Raw genomic sequence first — 24,364 nt, forward strand, 5'->3', positions numbered from 1 at the left:
ATCAACCTCAACCAGAATGATGGCAAGAAAAAAGTATGGAGAAGGCGTGGAACAGCTCATTATCCAAAGCATACCACATCATTTGTAAAACACAGTGGAGGCAGTGTGATGGCTTGGGCGTGCATGGCTGCCAGTGGCACTGGGACACTAGTGTTTATTGATGATGTGACACAGGACAGAAGCAGCCGAATGAATTCTGAGGTGTTCAGAGACATACTGTCTGCTCAAATCCAGCTAAATGCAGTCAAATTGATTGGGCGGCGTTTCATGATACAGATGGACAATGACCCAAAACATACAACCAAGGCAACCCAAGAGTTTATTAAAGCAAAGAAGTGGAAAATTCTTGAATGGCCAAGTCAGTCACCTGATCTTAACCCAATTGAGCATGCATTTCACTTGTTGAAGACTAAACTTCAGACAGAAAGGCCCACAAACAAACAGCAACTGAAAGCCGCTGCAGTAAAGGCCTGGCAGAGCATTAAAAAGGAGGAAACCCAGCATCTGGTGATGTCCATGAGTTCAAGACTTCAGGCTGTCATTGCCAGCAAAGGGTTTTCAACCAAGTATTAGAAATGAACATTTTATTTCCAGTTATTTAATTTGTCCAATTACTTTTGAGCCCCTGAAATGAAGGGATTGTTTTAAAAAATGCTTTAGTTGCCTCACATTTTTATGCAATCGTTTTGTTCACCCCACTGAATTAAAGCTGAAAGTCTGCACTTCAACTGCATCTGAGTTGTTTCATTTAAAATTCAGTGTGGTAATGTACAGAACCAAAATTAGAAAAAAGTTGTCTCTGTCCAAATATTTATGGACCTAACTATATGTGCTGCAGATGGTAGCACTGACCAGAAAGCAGGAGACAGAACTGGAGTTGGCAGAGTTAAAGATGCTAAGATTTGCATTGGGTGTGACGAGGATGGACAGGATTAGAAATGAGTACATTAGAGGGTCAGCTCAGGTTGGAATGTTGGGAGACAAAGTCAGAGAGGTGAGATTGCGTTGGTTTGGACATGTGCAGAGAAGAGATTCAGGGTATATTGGGAAAAGGATGAGCTGCCAGGCAAGAGGAAAAGAGCCTAAGAGAAGGTTTATGGATGTGGTGTGAGAGGACATGCAGGTGATGTGTGTGACAGAACAAGATGTAGAGGACAGGAAGATGATCCGCTGTGGCAACCCCTAAAGGGAGCAGCCGAAAGAAGAAGAAGATGAGTGAATAGAGAGATTAATTAACTTTAATTGATTTGTGTGGTCTGCAGGCAAAAACTGATACAGGTCAGGGTGAGAAAATGGTGATGTTCTCCTCTTAGTGTCAAAAATAATAGTAATTAAATGTCTTATGTTCTTTCTATTTATATTATTAAAATTTGTTACCTACCAGCAACACTGTTTCTTGAAAAATGGGTTTCCATTTAACAAAGTATAATATGATACTTTCGGATCATAACCAAGCCAAAAATAGTGTCATTTATGAAGAAGCTGCATTTGAACTTTAATGAGAAAATGTTGCTGATAACAAGTTTAAGTGCACTGTGAAATTCTTCAATGAAACCCACAAAGTAGTGACAGTAGTGCTATCAACAAGAGGGGAAAAAAAGGAATGGATGTATTGAACTAAACATATAAATATAATAATCAATCATACAGTTTTCAGCATCAGTGGCTGCTCAGTAACCTTATGACCTGTCAATTAAAACTAACTCTGAATCTGCTACTGGTAATGGTCCTGCATCATCCGCCACAATGAATGAAGGAGAGAACAGTGACTGAGCAGGAAGGTACAGTAAGCAATGCTATTTATGTTTCTAAGGCAGCATTTGTCATATATGCTCTGAAAAGAGGACAGGTTAATGCTAGTTTCAGTCTCTGTCAACATCACCACCCTCAGCAGTGCTGTGTGGTCCTGAGCCAAGCAAATGTCATACCAGAATATTATGCAGCCTGAGGAGTATAGACTTCACTGTGCAGCCGTAGAACTTGGTAAGCATAGACCAAGGCTTCTGCTCTTTCCTTAGACTAATGAGCCTCTTTGATTACACAAAAGATATTTTGTGTCCACATAAGGTCGTCAGTGATGGTCATTCCAAGAAATGACTCTACTGACCCAATCCATCGTATTTCATCTGGTTCATATGGAAGTGTGGTCTGTCTCCTACTTTCTGAGTTTAGAACCATCCATCCATTTTCCAACCCGCTGAATCCGAACACAGGGTCACGGGGGTCTGCTGGAGCCAATCCCAGCCAACACAGGGCACAAGGCAGGAACCAATCCCGGGCAGGGTGCCAACCCACCGCAGGAGTTTAGAACCAGCTTCTTGGATTTGTTGTAAAGGGTAAAGTTGTTGTTCTGGTGCCCAGTGTTGCAAGACAAGTCTCTTCTCTTTAAGTTGTCTCATTATTGTTGATTGTCAGGCCTATGATGGCAGTGTCTACAGCAAACATACAGATGAAGCTGTGTTTGGCCATAAAGCATTAGGTAAACAAGTAGTACAGCAGGGTGTTCAGCACTCATGTTGAGGATCATTAACTCCTTTATGTAAGAGCTACAGTATATAGTATTAAATTACATTTAAACTGTAATACTGATAATTGTGATGATAGCCACTGCTGACAGTGATAAAAATGATCAGGTATGGGTTTATAAATCTAATTTATAGATGCTTTTTACTTTTTAAAAGCAACAGTTTAGCTGTTTTTAACTTGTTAATGTGTATCAGGGGGGCTTAGTCCTTAATTGGGAGGGCCACAATGGCTATAGGGTTTTGGAATGTAATTTAATTTAGTGCAAAAATATTTTAAGTTAGGGCGGCACAGTGGCGCAGTGGGTAGCGCTGCTGCCTCGCAGTTAGGAGACCTGGGTTCGCTTCCCAGTACTCCCTGCGTGGAGTTTGCATGTTCTCCCTATGTCTGCGTGGGTTTCCTCCGGGTACTCCGGTTTTCTCCCACAGTCCAAAGACATGCAGGTTAGGTGCATTGGCGAGTCTAAATTGTCCCTAGTGTGTGCCTGGTGTGTGTGTGTGTGTGTGTGTGTGCCCTGCGGTGGGTTGGCGCCCTGCCTGGGGTTTGTTTCCTGCCTAGCGCCCTATGTTGGCTGGGATTGGCTCCAGCAGACCCCCCATGACTCTGTAGTTAGGATATAGCGGGTTGGATGGATGGATGGATGTTTTAAGTTTTATAATATTCACTCAACTTTCTTTTTATTTCCACAGTATATCTGATGTGAATTTTGGAAGGCTTGTACGTGGGGATATGAATAAATGCTTTGACCCTCCAATAGCAAGTGCGGTATTGGAGCTGTTAACTGAAAGTGGTGAGTACTTGTTATAAAAGCTGAAAACCAATAGTCTTTTCAATTAAGACCTTTTCACACTTAAATGTGCTGGATAGGTAGGTTGGACACAGAATCACACTGCATTTTACAGAAGCAAAGCTGGTGGAAATTCATTACTACAGATTTTACAAATAAAGTTTGATTATTCCAGATAATCAATTAACCTTTACTTCACCTTTGAAAGTTACTATGTTAATAATGTTTTAAATAGATATTTTTTCTAGAATTGACAGAAGATATTCAGATATGTAGATCAATATAATTAATATTGTAGTATGTAAAGTTTTTATATGACAAAATTGACTAATGCTGCAATGACAATACAGTAGCTCTCTCAGCAATTTTCTGTGATGGAAGCTATTGAAAATGTTTAGTGAACATGGGCTGTCTAGTGCTGTTTTTCTAGCCCCTTGTTACCCTGAACTGGATTAGGCATCTTTGAAAGTGTGTTATTTTAGTGAACATCAGGTGGCACGATGACACAGTGATTAGTATTGGTGTCTCACAGCTCCAGAGTTCAGTTTTAAAATCATGAACTGGGTATTATGCTTGAGGATTTTTGGCATTATCTCTGTATCAGAATGAGTTTTCCTATGCATAGTCAGGTTTTTCTGTCACTTCCCAAATACATCCAAGTTAGGTTAATTGAAAGTGTGTGAATGATAAGAGTAGGCACGAGTATTAACAGCATTAGACTGACACCCCCTGTAATGCTGATTCTCATGTTGTAATTAATCATACCAGGATTCATTGGCTTTCGGTGATGCAGATCTAGATAAATGGATTAAAATATTGATGGATAAATTATTCTTGTAAAAATATACCAGGTAAACGAGATAATGCTTTTCAGCCTAGTAAGCAGAAAGTAATCTGTAACCTTTCACAAATCAAGTAATCATAAAATATAAAACATTCATCGAGACAGCTGCAGTGACTTTTGTTGAAGGTAAGGAAAAAGGTTATACAAATTTAAGAGTCAATTGCTCTAGTAAGTCGTTCATAGTAGGCCCTGCACATGAAAAGGCTTACAATATTTTGGACGTTTACTTAAATTCATTTGCATATTACATCTAAATACTTACAGAAAAATTTCCATAAAATTAGCAGAAGGAAAGAGTCATAGAAGTTTAGCAAAGCTTAAAGGTTAAAAATTTCACCATTGGCTATGCAGGCAAGCAGCTCCATATTAAATTAGGCATGTTAATAAAATCAACAGCGTAAATGTCCAATAATGTATTTTATATAATACAACATAATTTTTAAATGGTAAAAGTAATTTTACTATCAAGAATTACTTAACTGTGAATACTATATAATTTTTAGTGCATTTAGACCATGTATCATATTCATTCAGCACTAAACTCAAAGAAGATAAAGGCCAATATTTGGTGTCAGAAGAATAATTTAGGTTACAGTTTTAATAAGTCTTAATTTCCACAGCATTAATCTTTTTTCTGTCATAGGTGCTTTGTTGACTGTGCAGTAGCTAAACATGTTTCTTGGTTGCCATCTAGTGGTGAAGAGTGATGCAAAGATATCTATATTGTGTGTGTTTAGTATATACTGTATGAACTTTGTTTTTTGGAGTTTCCAGAATTTTATACTGTGCATCCACTTGTGTTAAGAAAAAAAAAACTGTGACCTGTTAAAATGTTACCTAATGTTCCCTATACTAAATGCCCTCTCTGAAGTGGAATTTTGTAACAAGAATGCACTGATATTTATCTTCATCTGTAGACATCATTGGAAAGTATTTTGCACTTTTGTCTGCCGTTGTTTCGAGTAGTAATGTCTTTGCCTCTGTAGTCCATGGCAACTTCTCTTTATCCATTCTTCCTCATGAAGCATCAATAAAACTAAACAGTCTTCATCACTGAATCCTGCCCAACGTTTCCAAAAATCAGTCCTCTCTTATAGTTTAGTATATAGTATATTTTTTCCATTATAATGAGCAACTGGGTCTGTTTGTAAATGACTTTTAGCATGTCATAATCTATGTTAGGAATCAAAAAGTTAGAGAGCAAGTATGAACAGCACTTAAGGGTAATAAGGACAAATATTAGGTTAGAGAGACTTTTACTTTCCCATTGTAGGACAAAGTGCGCAATGCCCATTCTGGTAGGCTTTAGTGGCACACCAGGCCTGTTAAGGTAGCAGATTTAACAGACATCCTACTGCGCAAAACCTCCATTTACATTACAAACTAAGTGACTGAACTCAAGTTAGTGCCAGGATCTGCTTGTACTTCATCTGAAATCATAGGTGTAAATCAGAGTTGAATTGCTATCTTCACAGAGACCCCTGTGTAGACCTCTTGAGCCTGAAGATGTGAAATGGACTCAAGCCAGACCAAAAACCTATGATTCAAGGAAAACTGTAACGGACAGAACAACTCTTTAGAGCACACCCTAATTTTGTAACTGGAATCATCAAATGAGGAGAGGTTCCACCTTCCTTCATAAACTAGCTTCACTCAAATCTCTGGGCACTCATTTTGAAACACTTGATAAAGTCTCAAAAGAATTCTAAGTGCACAGTGAAGAAACTCTCAGGGGAGCACTCTTCTCTCACATTCTCCAAAATATCCTCCCTCCGAAACTTCTCTCAGAAATTAAAAAACTGATAATCCGCTCCCTCTTTGTGGACCTAAAAGCTGAGATCCAGTCTGCCAAGCAAAGCACCAAGTCCAGTCTGACTACAAAGCAGAGATTACTTCAAGAAGGGAACTTCAGCATTTAACTGCTTGTGCCAGAAAAGTAGTGTTTTCCTTATGAAACTGCAGATGACACTGCAACGGTCCTAATTGAGAAAAGCACAGAACACCACAGACAAAGGATCATGCAGCAGAGAAACGGTGCATTCCAATGAAGAAGAATCCTCCACTTGAACCCATAGCAGCAGCAAAGTAACAAATGCCACACAACATTAAACAGCATCTTTGAAGACTTGGCATTGTAAAACTGTTTATTTATGTCAAGATAAATTGGAGCTCTAAATAACCAGTAAACAGTCTCCCTCTTTTATGTTGTATGTTTGCCTGTATAGTCTATCTGCATCCTGTCTTATATATCAATATATACATGCAGTTATCATATTTTTTTAATCATTCTGTTTATCAGTAAATTATATTATTCTGTTTCTTAAAATGAGTGTGCTTCAATTACCCTGGTATAGTAATGGCCAGAGACTTGCCTCCTATAACAAAGAAGGTAAGGTAAATAAAAGTTGAAGCTTTTCTGAATTATTTACTTAATTACTGGCATTGCCAAAGGCAAAATGGATAATTAATCATGTTAAATATCTCCTAATTTCCTATACCATGGAGAAGTGTTTTTGCAGCAGGAAAGCACAAAACCTAGGACATTGTTACATATGGATACAAAAAATAGGCCAAGAAATAACAAATAACAACCACTGTTAAAATCAGTACTCACCTTAGTAAGAGTTCTACGACTATGAATAATGAACTCTAACAGTACACAGTGTGAGATTTTCCCGGACACCACCAGTCGGAAACCACATCTTTATCAAATCCACACGTTTATTATTCATAAATAAACACAGTCTCACAACACCACACAATGCACAAAGCAATAATCACCCCAAATAAGTCTTTTCTCAGTCCTTGACCGCCTCTATTCTCCTCCTGGGAGCTTCGTCCTGCTCCCACTCCCGACTCTGGCTCTCAGACTGTAGGAAGGCGGCGCCTTTTATCCCTGCCCGGATGTGCTTCAGGTGTCTGATGACGTCCATCCGGCAGCACTTCCTGGTGTGGCGGAAGTGCTGCCCTTTGCCCCGGAAGCACTCCGGGCGTCCCTGGCAGGTTCCTCTGCCATCTTGCCGAGTGTGGCGAAAGTAACTATTTCCAAGTCCTACGAGGCTTGAAGCGCCCCCTGGCGGTGGCCACGGGTCCCAACAGGCCAGAAGCTCTTTGTTCTTCTCCCGTGGTCCTCTCCTGCTCCAGGGCGGTTGCCCCATCGTGGCCCGGAAGCTATTCCTGCCACCTTCCGGTCCTTTTTGGCATCCCGGCCAGGTAATAACCCCGGCAATCTGCCACAACTATAAAAATTCAGAAATCAGCAGGATCCTTACAACTAATAGAGTTCAAAATGCTTATAGCTTGGGATAAATGATTTCTTAAATCTGTTCCAATCCAGTTTTGGGAACCTAAATCTGCAGAGAAATGGCAACAAATTAAAGTTCAGAAGCAAAGGATGGCTATTGTCTTAAAGAATCAAATTGCTCTTCTTTCCAAATTAATACGAACTTGTAAAACAATAATTTTGCTGCTAATTTTAATGATACTGTTCTGATAGCAGACTAGTAGAGTAGCAGGTAGAGAATTTAGAGACCATCAATGTCCTTAGTTTTGTAAGCAATAAATATCATATACAGTCATGTGGAAAAGAAAGTACACCCCTCTACAATTCTATGGTTTTATGTATCATGACATAATAAAAAACATTTGGTCCTTACCAGGTTCTAAAATTATTTAAATCTAACCTCAGGTGTAAAACAACACACAACATTAAATAAATCATTATTTATTTAACAAAAATGAAGCCAAAATGGAGAAGCCATGTTTGAAAAACTAAGTACACGATTCAGTAGTTTGTAGAACCACTTTTAGCAGAAATAACTTAAAGTAATCGTTTTCTGTACGACTTTATTTGTATCTCACATTTTGCCGAATGTTTTTTACAACATGGCTCCAGTTCATTGAAGTTTGCTGGCATTCATTTATGCATAGCTCTCTTAAGGTCCTGCCATAGCATTTCAATTGAGTTGAGGTCTGAACTTTGAATGGGCCATTGTAACAACTTGACTCTTTTCTTTTTCAGCCATTCTGTTGTAGATATGGTGGTGTGCTTGGGATCATTACCCTGTTGCATGATCCAGTTTCGGACAAGTGTTAGCTGTCGGACACATGGCCTCACATTTACCTCTAGAATATGTGGTATACAGAGTTCATGGTTGACTCAAAGACTGCAAAGTGCCCAGATCCTGTGGCAACATAACAAGCCCAAATCATTACGACTCCACCACCTTGCTTGACAGTTGGTATGAGGTGTTTGTTCTGATAAGCTGTGTTTGGTTTTCACCAAACGTGGCAGTGTGCATTGTGGCCAAACAACTCCACCTTGGTCTCGTCTGTTCAAAGGAAATTGTTCCAGAGGTCTTGTGGATTGTTCAGATGCAAGTTTGCAAACCAAAGCTTTGCTCCCATGTTCTTTTTAGACAGAAGAGGCTTTCTCCTTGCAACCATTCCAGACAGTCTTTTTCTAATTGTACTATTAGGAACTTTTAACATTTAACATGCTAAGTGAAGCCTGTAGAGCATGGGATGTAGCTTTTGGGTTTTTTGCAGTTTCTCTGAGAATTGCACGGTCTGACATTGGGGTGAATTTGCTGGGCTGGCCATTCCTGGTAAGATTGACATCTGCCTTGAATGTTTTCCACTTGTGAATAATCTTTCTCACTGTACAATGATGGGTTTCACATTGTTTGGAAATGGCCTTCCCAGTTTAACAGGCAGCAACAATTGCTTCACCGAGATTATTGCTGATGTCTTTCCTCATCGGCATTGTGTTAACACACTGCAAACTGCCAAACCTCAGCTTTTGTAAAGGTTGTTACACTTGCTGATGATCAGTGAATCAAGTTCATTCGATTAGCAGCAGCAGGCTGCTTCATACCGTCTTAATTCCTGCATTTTGCCTTAGCTAATGTTAATTAAATAATGTCGCGGTGTAATATGTCATGTGTTGTTGTTCATCTGAAGTTGTAGTTACCTAATTATAAGGCCTGCTAAGGACCAGGGGCCTCATGTATAACGCCGTGCATAGAACTAACACTATAACATGGCGTAAGCACAAAAGTGGGAATGTGCGTACGCACAGTGAAATCCAGATGCACAAATCTGTGCGTTCGCCAACTTCCACATTCTTCCACTACATAAATCCCAAACAGCGTGAAAAGTAACGCACGTGCACACGCCTGCTGCCCCATCCCAACTCCTCCCAGAATTATGCCTCTTTGAATATACAAATCAATATAAATAGCCCTTAAGCTCAGCGTTCTGTGAAAAGACAATGGGAAAAGCACGAGGGAAAATAGAAGAATTTCAGTGAATACCAAGTGGAGGCAAGAAAAAACTTACTATTCGTTGATTTAAACAGTGATATAATCAACAAAAGGAAGTTGATCGAGTAACATATGGTGTCGGAGAAACTCGAAAGCTCAAGTTCACAAAGTTGCACAGTGCCTGAAATAGAAAAGAAGTTGTCACATATCAAAGTTGCCACAAAAAGGCGAGTCGTAGCCCACCGTCTGAGTGTCATGTGAAAGCTTATTAGGGTACAGAGAAAAAAAAATAGGCATACAGTGGGGAAAAAAGCTTGAAATGTCAACTTTAATCCCGGAAATTCCACTTTAATCATGTAGTTTATTTTGTCATTAAAGTAGAACATCATAAACTTCATCTTAAAATTGTTTAATTTACTAGTTTCTCAAATCCCATCGTAACTAAAGTAGCACATTAAATGCTTTGTTTTGTATTTGATCTTCTATATGCTCTATGTGTGTGAATCACTACGTGCTTCCGGGCTTTCTCTTCCTCCGACAGGACACAGAATCCGTTACATTCGTAATATTACAACTCTCTGAATAATTAAAATACTGAGATGTATACGTGATATCTTTTTCATGATGATAGGAATGAAAGCATGGTATTAAACATGGGAACACGGTGGTGCAGTGATTGTTCATGTCTCATGCAAAATGCTTGCTGCGCCATGCGCGACCTTCGAGGAAATAATTTATTGCAGCAGTACTGTCTCTTTCAAACGTACTAACCTCCAATTCCTGTCCTTATTTTTCTTTCTCCAAATACCCAATCGCCACACAATCAGCTCTGTAATAGACGTTAAGCCATCTGTAAGCTTAGAACGACGATTCTTCAAAATGTTTAAGGAACATTGAAATATCTTCGTAGTATGTGTTTAATTATTCTATCCATCTATCCTTCCAGTGTCGTGCCAGCCCAGCAAGAATACAGCACAAGGTAGGAACAATCCGTGAACTAGCTAGCGCTGCGGAACCGTGTCCTCACATGTTTAATTATTAACAATATAGATTATTTAAATGAAGTTAAAGTTTTATCTGTATAATATAATCAACATATTTTGCTGCATTTCATCTTAACAATGATATCGTCATCATATGTAAATACGCGCTTTATAAAGTGGCGCAGGTTGTGCAATATTATAACAGTAGTGCAAGTTTACAGTGAGATAATTGTACTTACAAACAGTTGTACAAGGAGCACTTGATGGACTGATTGAGTGCGTTTAAAGTTCTTGGGATAAAACTGTTTCTGAACCGTGAGGTCCGTACAGGAAAGGCTCTGAAGCGTTTTACTGTGGCTGAGGCAGCGTGTGCTTGATGCTGTATACCGATAATTCTCTTTCCGATAAGCTGCTGCTGTGATTCCAAACTCAGATACAGTGATATAAATACTCCGAGTGGTGCAGTGAGAGTAATATGGAAAAAAAATGATCTGCTGTGGCAACCCTTAACGGGAGCAGCTGAAAGAAGAAAAAGAAGGTGCAGTGAGAGTAACATCGCTAAAGCAGTTATGGTATTTGGAATACTATGGCTATTCCCTGGACCATTATATTGTTACAGGTTAATTACAATCAGATGCAATACACTAATAAACAATATGCAGTTAGTTTCAGTGTATTTATAAAGCCGCGTCAGGAATGTGGATCTAAGAAAGAAAGGGTAACCAGACAGGAACAGTAGCACTGCTTTGACTCTGCGTGCCGCCAGTCTGCAAAACCGAGCAGAGAACTTGCGTACGCCAGGGTATTTGGTACTGTGGAATGTGCGTGGTTTTATGCCAAGTTTAGGGTTTATACTTTGCGATTTGAGCATGGAAACATTCATACGCAACATTTCTGTGCGTACGCACCGTTTATACATGAGCCCCCAGATGATTTTTTATTATGTCCGTCCTATTACATAAAATTTTAGAATTGATAGAAGGGTATACTTTCTTTTTCACATGACTGTGTCTACAAGGTATGAGACTGATATTCATTTTTATATTACTATTGAAATATGATTAGAAGTAGAGAATAAAGCTTGATGGAAATATATAGTTGAAGTTGAAGTTGTTTTGATAGGATGACTATTTTATATTGAATGTATGTTTATCATTAAAAACTGGCATGTAGTGAGTTATTTTGTTCATCCTTTATTCTTCTTGGAATCTGTTGTAAAAAATGTTAGCAAGCAAGTGTCAATGAGTTTTAAATCATGTTGGAAATATTCAAATTATTTTCAGGATGTTATGTTTAGCAATCACAGACATGATGAAAAGGTAGTTGATGCCTCCAAACAAATCGTAAAGGCAGGCCAGGACCTACTGTATACTGGCCAGCTCAGAGAAGGCTCACCCAGCCCAGGTAATTTGGAGTTACTAAAATGGAGTTACTACTAAGAACTAGTTTCACCATTGCTAATCCCAAAAATGGAGAAACGTTTAAAAAAAAATAGAAGCTTAATATTCAAAAATGCCTCCAACCATAAATAAACATTGGCTTGTGATGCAAAAGTCAACTTGAATCTTTTATAAATGAAAATGGGAGCAGTCAAAAGGCAATCCTAAGGCAAACAAGCACGAACACACAAAAATCCAGAAAACAGAATCAAATGACAGGGAAGGCTCAGCAGTGGTGATATGAGGGTGACTCCATCTCTTGGGGAACCATTCACAAAGCAAAAAGACCATCTGCATATTTAAAGCAACAGTATATAATTACAAACAAAACATAAATCAAATAAAAATATGAAAAATAATACATTGAAAATAAAAACATCAATTAAATACAAAACAGGGACAAAAAACCTGACTGAAACATAACAGAGCAGATGGCTTAAGTTAGCAAACCTACTGAACAGAGTTAGTCAAAATTTCAACACCATTAAAATGCTGTAAACTGCATATATAGAAAGTCAAAGCTACTAACATTTTCTTGAATCTTCACCTGCTATCAATGTTTCTGTTTATTTTGATTATGAAATATATTAAGTCTCACATTAGTTATTTGTATTTAAATACAGTGGAACCTCGGTTCACGACCATAATTCGTTCCACAACTCTGGTCGTAAACCGAGTTGGTCGTGAACCGAAGCAATTTCTCCCATAGGATTGTATGTAAATACAATTAATCCATTCCAGACCGTAGAAACTGTATGTAAATATATACATTTTTTCAGTTTTTAAGCACAAATATAGTTAATTATACCATAGAATGCACAGCGTAATGGTAAACTAAATGTAAAAACATTGAATAACACTGAGAAAACCTTTAACAACAGAGAAAACTAACACTGCAATAGTTCGCGCTATAGTGCTAGGAACCGCTCTCGCTAAAAACACTTTTTTTAATGAGTTTTAAGCACAGGGAAAAAAAGGAACATTTGAAAAATCCGTAATTTAATAAACCACCAAGAAAAGTAACACTGCAACAATGCAGGCTACGAACCGATCACCGGAAACAGAACTGAAAACAAAAACAAGCCTTCTCTAACTTATGCGTCCCTCAATCGCTCTGTGTGTGTGTGCATGGGTCTCTCTTTTGCGAGCCTGGAGCACCTGTGTGTGTCTCTCTAGCGCGCGCCTCTCTCTCCCCCGCCTGTGTGTGCGTGCGTCTCTCTTTTGCGAGCCTGGAGCGCCTGTGTGTGTTGTCACGCTTGGGTCACAGATTTGCACAGAGACACAGGAGGTTGTAGAAAAAAAGGAACTTTATTCAAAGCACTGCAAACAAACATTTGTCTCTTTTCAACAGTTTAAACGTGCTCCATGACAAGTCAGAGATGACAGCTCCGCCAGGAGCACAGATTGTCTGAGAGAGAAAGAAGGAGAAGCAAGCAACCAATTTAACAAACTGAAAGAAGCCCGTGCAGGCTTTTTAAGAAGGCGGAGCACCGCACGAGAGGCATATTACGCGACAGAGCCGGCAAGAAGGGAAAGGAGGAATGTTAAGGTAGTCTGTCCATATTTCTTAGGGGTTTTCCCAGGGGTGTCTGTATTCTCTGGGGGTGCGATCAGCTTTGCAGCTCACAGTGTGTCTGTCTAGAGCGCTCCTGTGTGTGTGCGCACACGCCTCTCTTGCGCGTGTTCCTGTGTGTGTGTGTGTGTGTGTGTGTGTGTGTACAGCCCTCTGTCTCTTGCGCTGCCTCTCTGTGTGTGTGTGTGCGTGTGCGCGCGCGCTCTCTCTCGCTCGCTGCACAGGAAATGCACAGGGAGAGAATGAACATCAACAAACCGAAAGGGAACCTGGCTTGTTCGTATACCGAGTGTTTGGTCGTGAACCGAGGCAAAAGTTTGGCGAACTTTTTGGTCGTAAACCGAGTTGTACGTGTGCCGAGACGTTCGTGAACCGAGGTTCCACTGTACTTTCATATTTTTGTTTAATTAATCATCTAATTTAGTTCTTTTTGATGCTTGTGCAGAAAATACGTCTTATTTAGTTTTGTTAAACTAGAAAAATAAAAGCTTTCAGCTTTATTGGAAACCTTGATTTACCTTGTCTAAAATAGCAAAGTAAAATCCTTAGGGAGTTAATTGTGTCTTTATGCCTTTTTTTATTAAAAATGAGTCTGGCTTCATTTACCAATCAAGTAGATTAGCCATCACTCCTGGGTCATTTTTTCAAGTGGACATTTGTAATTTGTGAATCAATTAGAACAACAGGTTAATCTCAAAGGGGTGAACTTAATACCCTTGGTAATAGGGTTAAAAGGGATTGCTTTTTGTTTTGTGCATAACTAAGGCAGGTACATTTTCTACCTGTTTATTATAAACTAGCTGTTCCCCGCGGCTTAGTCTGTGTAGAAGTGAAACAGTACAGTGAGGAGGGCCCTGCCTGGCTCCCTACTCCTGACATCACGCTTCCCTCTCCCCTTTGCCTGCAGCCTCTGTCTCTGATTAGTATGAATATATCGCTCATGCAAGCGAACTATGATTGTTAGTGTGATGAGAGTCGTAAAATCAATTGGAATGTTCAAGCAAAAAAAACATCTAAATCCAATAAATAGATCTCTCGTGAAAAGCGGACAGACGCTGGATTTTATATATATATATATATATATATATATACAGTGATCCCTCGCTATATCGCGCTTCGCCTTTCGCGGCTTCACTCCATCGCGGATTTTATATGTAAGCATATTTAAATATATATCGCGGATTTTTCGCTGCTTCGCGGGTTTCTGCGGACAATGGGTCTTTTAATTTCTGGTACATGCTTCCTCAGTTGGTTTGCCCAGTTGATTTCATACAAGGGACGCTATTGGCAGATGGCTGAGAAGCTACCCGGCTTACTTTCTCTCTCTCTCTCTCTCTTGCGCTGACGTAGGGGGGTGTGAGCAGGGGGGCTGTGTGCAGCTGCTTCCTGAAGGACATGCTGCACGGTGCTTCGCATACTTAAAAGCTCAAAGGGCACGTATTGATTTTTGACTTTGTTTTTCTGTGGCTCTCTCTCTCTCTCTTCCTGCTCCTGACAGAGGGGGTGTGAGCTGCCGCCTTCAACAGCTTTGTACCGGCGGTGCTTCGCATACTTAAAAGCCAAAAAGCCCTATTGATTTTTTTTTGACTTCTTGCTTTGTTCTCTCTCTCCTGACGCGCACTCCTTTGAAAAGGAAGATATGTTTGCATTCTTTTAATTGTGAGACAGAACTGTCATCTCTGTCTTGTCATGGAGCACAGTTTAAACTTTTGAAAAAGAGACAAATGTTTGTTTGCAGTGTTTGAATAACGTTCCTGTCTCTCTACAACCTCCTGTGTTTCTGCGCAAATCTGTGACCCAAGCATGACATTCTAAAAATAACCATATAAACATATGGTTTCTACTTCGCGGATTTTCCTATTTCGCGGGTGGCTCTGGAACGCAATGGAGGAGGGATTACTGTATATATATATATATATATAATATATTGTCACACGTGTGCATGGGAGGCAGCTAAAGGGATCGAGGGAAGGCAGTTCTGAGGCATGCCAGGATGTGGGATTCTCGGGAGATCTCACCTGGCTCTCATGACGTCACTTCCGGGACCGAGCCAATGGAAGAAGACCTTACCGGCTCCGGCCCCTGTGATGTCACCTCCGAGCTTGAACCAATGGCAGATGAACCTGAGCCAGACCCATATAACCTCACTTCCTGTCTTCCCCTTTAAAAGTCTAACCGTTTCCTCTATGTGTCAGTCTTGTTTTGGACTCTGTTGTATGCACATCAGTGCTCTTTATTGAACAAACGACTTTGCAGCCAGGATACCACATTATACGGGTGGCTCCCCAAAACCTTTATCTGTGTAATGTCTCGTTATTGCGACATTGGCGTAGTCAGCAGGATAGAGAAGTCCTGGGAGAGAAGGGGACAGGACTTGCAACATACCCAGGTGGGAGCATACCGGGGCCGAGTTTTCAGGCGGGGAGGGTGTTCCACATTTCGGAGTGGCCCGGTACAGGCTCTGCCCGCAGCATGCTCCGCTAGGCAACCTAGGCAGGCTGGCGGGTGTGAGGGAGGGGCTCACAGACGTGGGCTGCTTCGGAAGGGGGAGGCCAGGAGGGCTGTTTATGCTCTCTCGGAGGAGAGTGCCCGCCTCCCTGTGAAGCCAGAACCCCATTTCCCACCTTGAGGCGCCCCAGACTGGCAGGTGAGTAACCTGAAAAAATGGAGGTTCGACCCTGAGCGGCCGACCTCACAACAAGCCTGGTCCCTATGGGCAAAGGTAGGGCAGTGGCTATGGCCACAGGAACTTAAGCCCTTTCAAGTGATAGAGAAGGTGGCTTGCTTCATACTTTTAAAAACACTACCCCAGGTAGTTTCACCCAGCCGGTCTGGGGTAGACAGTTCAAAAAGCAGAGCTCACAGAAAGACATAGGAGGGCCTCACAATCTGGGGGAGCTGAACTGTCCCTTGGTCAAACTCAACCGGAGTGTGTCCCAAGACCTAGCCCCCCTTGTACAACCCAGAGCTTGTGCCAACATCCCCGGAGCTGCGGGCACGCAAACCGCTTGGGAACGAGGTGGAATGCAGGTGGAGGGGGAAGAGGGCTTGGTGTGCTCTGACAAACCCGTTGACGGTCCCTCACACTGGCGTGGTGATCGTTAACGGCTTTAAAACGTCAGCTGTATTCGATATTGGCAGTAACATTTCCATTGTTGCTCGCCGCTTTGTGCTACCGCGATAGTGGTTCAAAGCTAAGGCCAGTATAACCTGTGTCCACGGGGAAACCCGCTGGTACAGGACCGCTGCCTGTGTCATCAGCTACAGAGGATCAGTACAGAAAGTGACCGTGGCAATCCTTCCCGATCCTCCGTTCCTGGTGGTACTTGGGCGGGACTGGCCTAACATTAAAAGCGGTGAGACACATACCACTCCCGGGGTTCACTTGGGCCTAGTTGCGGACGGAGATGAGCCGTCTCAAGCTGCCTCTACGCCGTGTAATCAGCCGGCAGAGAGAGACGAAGCGGCCAGCCTGAGTGACGTGGCAACTCCCGGGCCGTCGCGTGTGGACACGTCATCCACACGCGCCGCAGCAGAGCAGGAGGAAACCACGCCCCTTGAGGTCGACTCAGACCCTCTCTCCATTATACGGTTTCAATTTAGAGAGACACCGGCCTCTTTTAAAAGAGAGCAGTGGAATGACGATTCCCTGAAATTTGCAAAAAATGCAGTGGTGCTAGTCAACGGCCAGCGCACTAATCAGTCCATGCCACAGGGCCCTTACTTTGTGTTAGAAAATGACCTTCTTTATCGGGTAGCAATGCATGATGGGCAGGAGAGAAGGCTACTGCTAATCCCACGAACCTTCCGGCGGCAGGTCTGTGAATTAGCACACGCCCACATCCTAGGTGGCCACTTGTGCACCGAAAAAACCCTGGAGCAGATCAAGCTCCGTTTTTACTGGCCGGGAATCAATGAGGAGGTTTGTCGCTTTTGCACTTCCTGCCCGGAGTGTCAATTGCGACAAATTCCAAGAAGGGACCGTGCTCCTCTCATTCCTATTTCCCTGATTGATGTTCCCTTCCATCGAATTGGGGTCGATATAGTTGGACCCTTAGAACCCTCAGCCCGAGAGCACAAATACATCCTGGTCCTCGTGGATTACGCTACCAAATACCCCGAAGCTGTTCCGTTGCGCTCAGCTACTTCTAAAGCCATCGCACGGGAATTACTAGGGGTCTTTTCGCGCGTGGGTATCCCCAAGGAAGTCTTGACGGACCAGGGGACACCGTTCACCTCGGAGACGTTCAAGGAGACTGCCAGATTACTGAAAATAAAGCATTTAAAGACCGCGGTGTATTATCCTCAAACCGACGGTCTAGTGGAGAGATTTAATCAGAGTCTCAAACAAATGTTACGTAAGGTGGTCAGCGAGGATGGAAGGAACTGGGATCAGCTCCTCCCCCTCGTCCTTTTTGCCTATCGGGAAGTCCCACAAGCCTCCATGGGGTTCTCCCCTTTTGAATTACTGTATGGGCGACAACCCCGGGGCATATTAGATATTCTAAAAGAAGGATGGGAAGAAGAGGCTGTTCCTACTACAAATATATTAGAATATATCGTGCAATTACGCGATAGATTTGGAAATATTAGGCCTCTCCTTAAAAGTCACATGGAAGAGGCTCAAGCAGCACAGGTCCGTTGTTACAATTGCGGCACGTCTCTCCGGGAGTTCCAACCGGGAGATTGGGTCATGGTTCTAGTGCCTACCTCCCACTCTAAGTTGCTTGCCCATTGGCAAGGCCCCTACGAAGTTAAGGAGAGGAAGGGCCTCGTTGACTATTTGGTGAGTCAACCAAATCGTCGGCCGAGGGAGCGGGTTTATCATGTGAACCTGCCGAAACTGTGGAAGGACAGGGAGCCTGATCCCTCCTCCGGCTAGCACCGCTCACTCCGCTTACACAGCTAACCTTAACTTTGGTACAGATTTAAGTCCTAGACAACAGCAGGAGCTGAAAACAGTTATCCGGGCCGTTCGGGAGGTAGTCAGTGAAAACCCTGGAAGGACCTCTCTGATTAAGCACAACATAGTGACAGAGCCCGGGGTTATTGTCCGAGAACGCCCGTATCGTCTTCCCAAGGCAAAAAGGGCTGAAGTGGAGCTTGAGATCCAGCGCATGCTGGATCTAGGTGTGATTGAGGAAAGTTATAGTCCCTGGTCCAGTCCCATTGTGCTAGTCGGGAAGCCTGACGGGAGTTGGAGGTTTTGCAATGACTTCCGTCGGCTTAATCAAGTCTCCCAATTTGATGCCTATCCAATGCCGCGAGTGGACGACCTCCTCGAGAGGCTTGGGCAGGCTCAATATTTGATCACACTTGACATGACTAAAGGGTACTGGCAGGTTCCTTTAACGGACTCTACGAAGGAAAAAAACGCGTTTAGTACCCCTAGCGGACACTGGCAGTATCATGTCCTTCCCTTTGGGTTACACGGGGCTCCAGCAACCTTCCAGTATCTGGTGGACAAAGTGCTCCAACCTCATAATTTATACAGTGCTGCCTACCTCGATGACGTGGTCATCTATTCCAGCACATGGAAGGAGCACATACAGCAGGTGCGAGCGGTATTGCGGGCACTTGGTGAGGCCGGGTTCTGGATTAATCCCAAGAAATGCTTCTTTGGATTAAGCGAGGCCAAATATTTAGGCTACCTGGTGGGTCGGGGTACCGTAAGGCCACAGTCCTCAAAAGTAGATGCCATTTTGAAATGGCCCCGTCCACGAACCAAGCGGCAAGTCCAAGCCTTTCTCGGGTTAGCGGGGTCCTACTGCCGGTTCGTACCCCGATTCTTGGAGAGAGCGGCGCCCTTAACTGATTTAACAAAGAACAAAGAACATAGTGGTATGGACTGAAAAGACAGGCGCTGCATTTGGTGACTTGAAGCAGGCCCTTACGTCCGCACCCATTTTGAAAGCACCTAAGTTTTCTCTGCCTTTAATCCTCCAGACGGACGCTTCGGACAGAGGCCTGGGGGCCATGCTGAGCCAAAGTGTCGATGGTGTGGAACACCCCGTCATGTTCCTGAGCCGGAAACTGTTGGACCGGGAGACCAGGTTTGCAGCGGTGGAAAGGGAGGCTTTGGCGATTAAGTGGGCGATTACTCAGCTTAGGTACTACCTGTTGGGCCAGGAATTCACCCTTGTCACGGACCATGCACCTTTACAGTGGATGGCCCTGCACAAGGAGTCGAATCCGCGGGTCACCAGGTGGTTTCTTGACCTACAGCCGTACAAGTTTTCGCTCATCCATCGTCGGGGCTATCTCCATGCCAACGCTGATGCTCTTTCTCGGGTTCACGACCTCTCGGTTGGGTCCGCCCGACCCGACGGGTCTGGGCTAAGGGGGGGGGGCCTTGTCACACATGTGCGCATGGGAGGCAGCTAAAGGGCTCAAGGGAAGGCAGTTCTGAGGCATGCCAGGATGTGGCAGAGTGCACTGATTCTTTTTTTCCCTTGCCTGTAGACCATTCCCGGGAGATCTCACCTGGCTCTCATGACGTCACTTCCGGGACCGAGCCAATGGAAGAAGACCTTACCGGCTCCGGCCCCTGTGATGTCACCTCCGAGCTTGAACCAATGGCAGATGAACCTGAGCCAGACCCATATAACCTCACTTCCTGTCTTCCCCTTTTAAAGTCTAACCGTTTCCTCTATGTGTCAGTCTTGTTTTGGACTCTGTTGTATGCACATCAGTGCTCTTTATTGAACAAACGACTTTGCAGCCAGGATACCACATTATACGGGTGGCTGCCCCAAACCTTTATCTGTGTAATGTCTCGTTATTGCGACTATACAGTGCATCTGGAATGTATTCACAACGCACCACTTTTTGCACATTTTGTTATGTTACAGCCTTATTCCAAAATGGATTAAATTCATTTTTTTCCTCAGAATTCTACACACAACACCCCATAATGACAACGTGAAAAAGGTTTACTTGAGATTTTTGCAAATTTATTAAAAATAAAAAAAATTGAGAAAGCACATGTACATAAGTATTCATAATTGAGCTCAGGTACATCCTGTTTCTCCTGATCATCCTTGAGATGTTTCTGCAGCTTAATTGGAGTCCACCTGTGGTAAATTCAGTTGATTGGGCATGATTTGGAAAGGCACACACTTGTCTATATAAGGTCCCACAGTTGACAGTTCATGTTAGAGCACAAACCAAGCATGAAGTCAAAGGAATTGTCTGTAGACCTCTGAGACAGGATTGTCTCGAGGCAGAAATCTGGGGAAGGTTACAGAAAAATTTCTGCTGCTTTGAAGGTCCCAATAAGCACAGTGGCCTCCATCATCAGTAAGTGGAAGACGTTCGAAACCACCAGGACTCTTACTAGAGCTGGCCGGCCATCTAAACTGAGCGATCAGGGGAAAAGGGCCTTAGTCAGGGAGGTGACCAAGAACCCGATGGTCACTCTGTCAGAGCTCCAGAGGTCCTCTGTGGAGAGAACCTTCCAGAAGGACAACGATCTGTGCAGCAATCTACCAATCAGGCCTGTATGGTAGATTGGCCAGACGGAAGCCACTCCTTAGTAAAAGGCACATGGCAGCCCACCTGGAGTTTGCCAAAAGGCACCTGAAGGACTCTCAGACCATAAGAAAGAAAATTCTCTGGTCTGATGAGACAAAGATTGAACTCTTTGGTGTGAATGCCAGGCGTCACGTTTGGAGGAAACCAGGCACCGCTCATCACCAGGCCAATACCATCCCTACAGTGAAGCATGGTGGTGACAGCATCATGCTGTGGGAATGTTTTTCAGCGGCAGGAACTAGGAGACTAGTCAAGATAAAGGTAAAGATGACTGCAGCAATGTACAGAGACATCCTGGATGAACACCTGCTCCAGAGTGCTCTTGACCTCAGACTGGGGCGACGGTTCATCTTTCAGCAGGACAACGACCCTAAGCACACAGCCAAGATATCAAAGGAGTGGCTTCAGGGCAACTCTGTGAATGTCCTTGAGTGGCCCAGCCAGAGCCCAGACTTGAATCTGATTAAACATCTCTGGAGAGATCTTAAAATGGCTGTGCACCGTCGCTTCCCATCCAACCTGATGGAGCTTGAGAGGTGCTGCAAAGAGGAATGGGCGAAACTGGCCAAGGATAGGTGTGCCAAGCTTGTGGCATCATATTCAAAAAGACTTGAGGCTGTAATTGCTGCCAAAGGTGCATCGTGAATACTTATGTACATGTGATTTCTCAGTTTTTTTATTTTTAATAAATTTACAAAAACCTCAAGTAAACTTTTTTCACGTTGTCATTATGGGGTGTGGTGTGTAGAATTCTGAGAAAAAAAATTAATTTATTCCATTTTGGAATAAGGCTGTAACATGTGGAAAAAGTGTTGCGCTGTGAATACTTTCCGGATGCACTGTGTATATATATATATATATATATATATATATATATATAATATATATATACAGCATGAGAGAGAGAGAGAGAGAGAGAGAGATTTAACCATGAATAACAGATGTCCTAGAAACTTTTCGTCAGCATATAGATAAGTTTTGAATTTCAGTAATATACAGTAGCAGTTGATACAGCATTATCCATCTACACTTAGTGGAACTGTGATCTACTTAATTGTAAATAGCACATTTCAGGGTTTACTTTTCATTCTGTTTAATTAAAAATCAACAGTTTCAAAGCAAATCACAAACTGTCATTGTCATATTCATGTTTTCATGCTCGTTTACATTAAAGTTTCATATATAAGGCACTTGATATAGCTGTGCTGGAGGGAGTGAAAGCCCCAGTGCACTGTCTGTACTTATTGACTTCAGCGTGGTGATATACTGACTGTGCACACACAAAATCTCTGTTACTGTACTTTAGCTTTTAAAACTGCACCAAGTTCATTGTGGTTTAGCTGTGGCAAAGGTAAAGAGCCATTACTCAGCTTTTATCTAAATATAAAACATTTTTGCAGGGAAGAGGCTTGCATGCTACTCACACATTTAAATATTCAATAAGTCAAAACCCTCTGGTATTTTTAAATATATTATCTTGTATATCCAAACGTAATAATTTTGAATGTACAGTACAGACTAATGGTAATGGTGGTAATGGGAATCTCTTGAAAACAGGTATTATGTCTTTTGTAATGTAATGTTCCCATAAATGTTTTTTTTGTTTAGATTATTTGAGTTATCTTTTGAAAGAATGTATATTAAAAGTTAGGTTCTCTTTACAGATGCATCATTAGTGGGAAAGTCTGTACTGATAGCAGGAGAGAATGGACCTCTTGAAGCTGCTTTACAGTTTCTCATTCAGAAGAGTGGAGGGGTGGTTGTGAGCTGTCTCTGGAATGCTAACAACCTACAAAGCCTGGTAATGTATTATTTATGTATCATCATCTTTTAGATAAAGTCATGGCCATATTTCCAATGAAGTATTTGTGTAAGTACTATTATAATTTGTACAGTATTACAAGTGAAACTGAAACCTCATCTTTCAGATCAAACTTCACTGTGATATTTAGAATAACAAAAATTTGAAATGAGCTACAATAAATGTAGGTGTTTTCAGTATGTGGGAGAGTACACATACATCTAGACATAGAAATTATGCCATTTTTTAAAGAAACAAAAATTGACCTGAAACCAAAAGCAGTTCATTTGAAAGGATTATAACAATTTCCTACATTTTACTGCTGTTTTAGAAACTGAAAATATATCTGTTTTGTTAGTTTTGCAATATTTTTCAAATGCCGTGATGTAACAGTATCCTATTTAGAGCATCACCAAGAAAGACCGAATTGCTTTAATTGCTTTCACAATCCAGAACCATATGATTTGTGGATATTCAACAATTTGTTTTTTTCTGACCCCACACTTTAATAGTAAGCGTTACTAATTTTACAAACTAAAATGTTTCACAAAAAAATTACAGATGTAGGTGTTGTTTATGCATATATCTTTAGATTTATTTGGTAATATTATGAGAATACAACATGAGAAATGTGCAGAAAGATGAAGGAATTTTAAGTAAGGGTCACTGACAATGCAAAAATGTCAGTTTGAGAAATTGTAAATCATGGATTTGAATGGTGGGACTGAAAGAGTTTCATAGACTGCTAGATAATTTCACTTCAACTACATTTTGAATCAGACCATATAACATATAAGTTCTCAAAAGTTGTTCTTCAAAACACATGCCATGTTCAGAAGGCCTTTGTACCCGTATGATTAAGAGAAATATTATGTTTTTATCTCTGTTATTACAAGAAAACAATGAACATGTGAAACTTTATTGATCCAGTTTTTTTTTATATATTTATCTTGGATTAATATTCCTAGATTATTATAAATCTTTAGGATTAAGATTTATTTTATAAAAAATAATATGGTTGCATAATGTCAGTATTATTTTTTGGAAAGTTCCTATATGTGCATTTATTATGATGCCAGTCTTCTTTTAAATGAATAAAAATTGTCAATTAGGATTTATTAGCATTTAAATTGATTTACTGTAAGGAAATATTCCCAGATTTCGTTAGAGTTTATATCTCTTGATACCGTGGAAGACGAGAAAGAGATTGCTCACTACCCTGCACAATTCTTAACCTGTTTCAAAGTTTCTCTATGTATGTTTTTATGTCTGCAAGATCTACAATATTATTAATCTGCAAAATACTGCCTTAAACATTGACATCATACATTTGCATGCATCAGCCACTAGAGGGAAGCAAAATGCTGCACTTTGCTTATTCTGTTCTACTGAGAGTTTTCATCTCTTTAAAATGCAAATTATAAAACAGAATTTGTGTTCATTTATTGAAATATGTATCATTTAGAAGAAAAAAAATTGCAGTTAATGTTTAACATTTACACCCATGTATCTTTATTGTATTTGTTAACCCAAAATGTATTATATTTGGATGCAGTTCAATTTTAGAATGGAGTTTTTGTTACCATTTTCATATATTTTAATAAGACATTTAAAGGC

At 41.5% G+C, this 24,364-nt stretch overlaps 1 protein-coding gene across 1 annotated transcript in view; it reads left to right on the plus strand.

Moving 5' to 3' along the window:
* mthfd1l (methylenetetrahydrofolate dehydrogenase (NADP+ dependent) 1 like) overlaps positions 1-24,364 on the plus strand; it is a 372,644-nt gene that overhangs the window by 26,345 nt on the left and 321,935 nt on the right. Inside the window, exons 6-7 of the mRNA XM_028797690.2 lie at positions 3,213-3,313; positions 22,611-22,747. Coding sequence (XP_028653523.1) covers positions 3,213-3,313; positions 22,611-22,747 — 238 coding nt within the window. The remainder of the gene's footprint in view (positions 1-3,212; positions 3,314-22,610; positions 22,748-24,364) is intronic.

Source organism: Erpetoichthys calabaricus, chromosome 3 (genome assembly GCF_900747795.2).
Source record: "Erpetoichthys calabaricus chromosome 3, fErpCal1.3, whole genome shotgun sequence".
Classification (NCBI taxonomy): domain Eukaryota; kingdom Metazoa; phylum Chordata; class Cladistia; order Polypteriformes; family Polypteridae; genus Erpetoichthys; species Erpetoichthys calabaricus.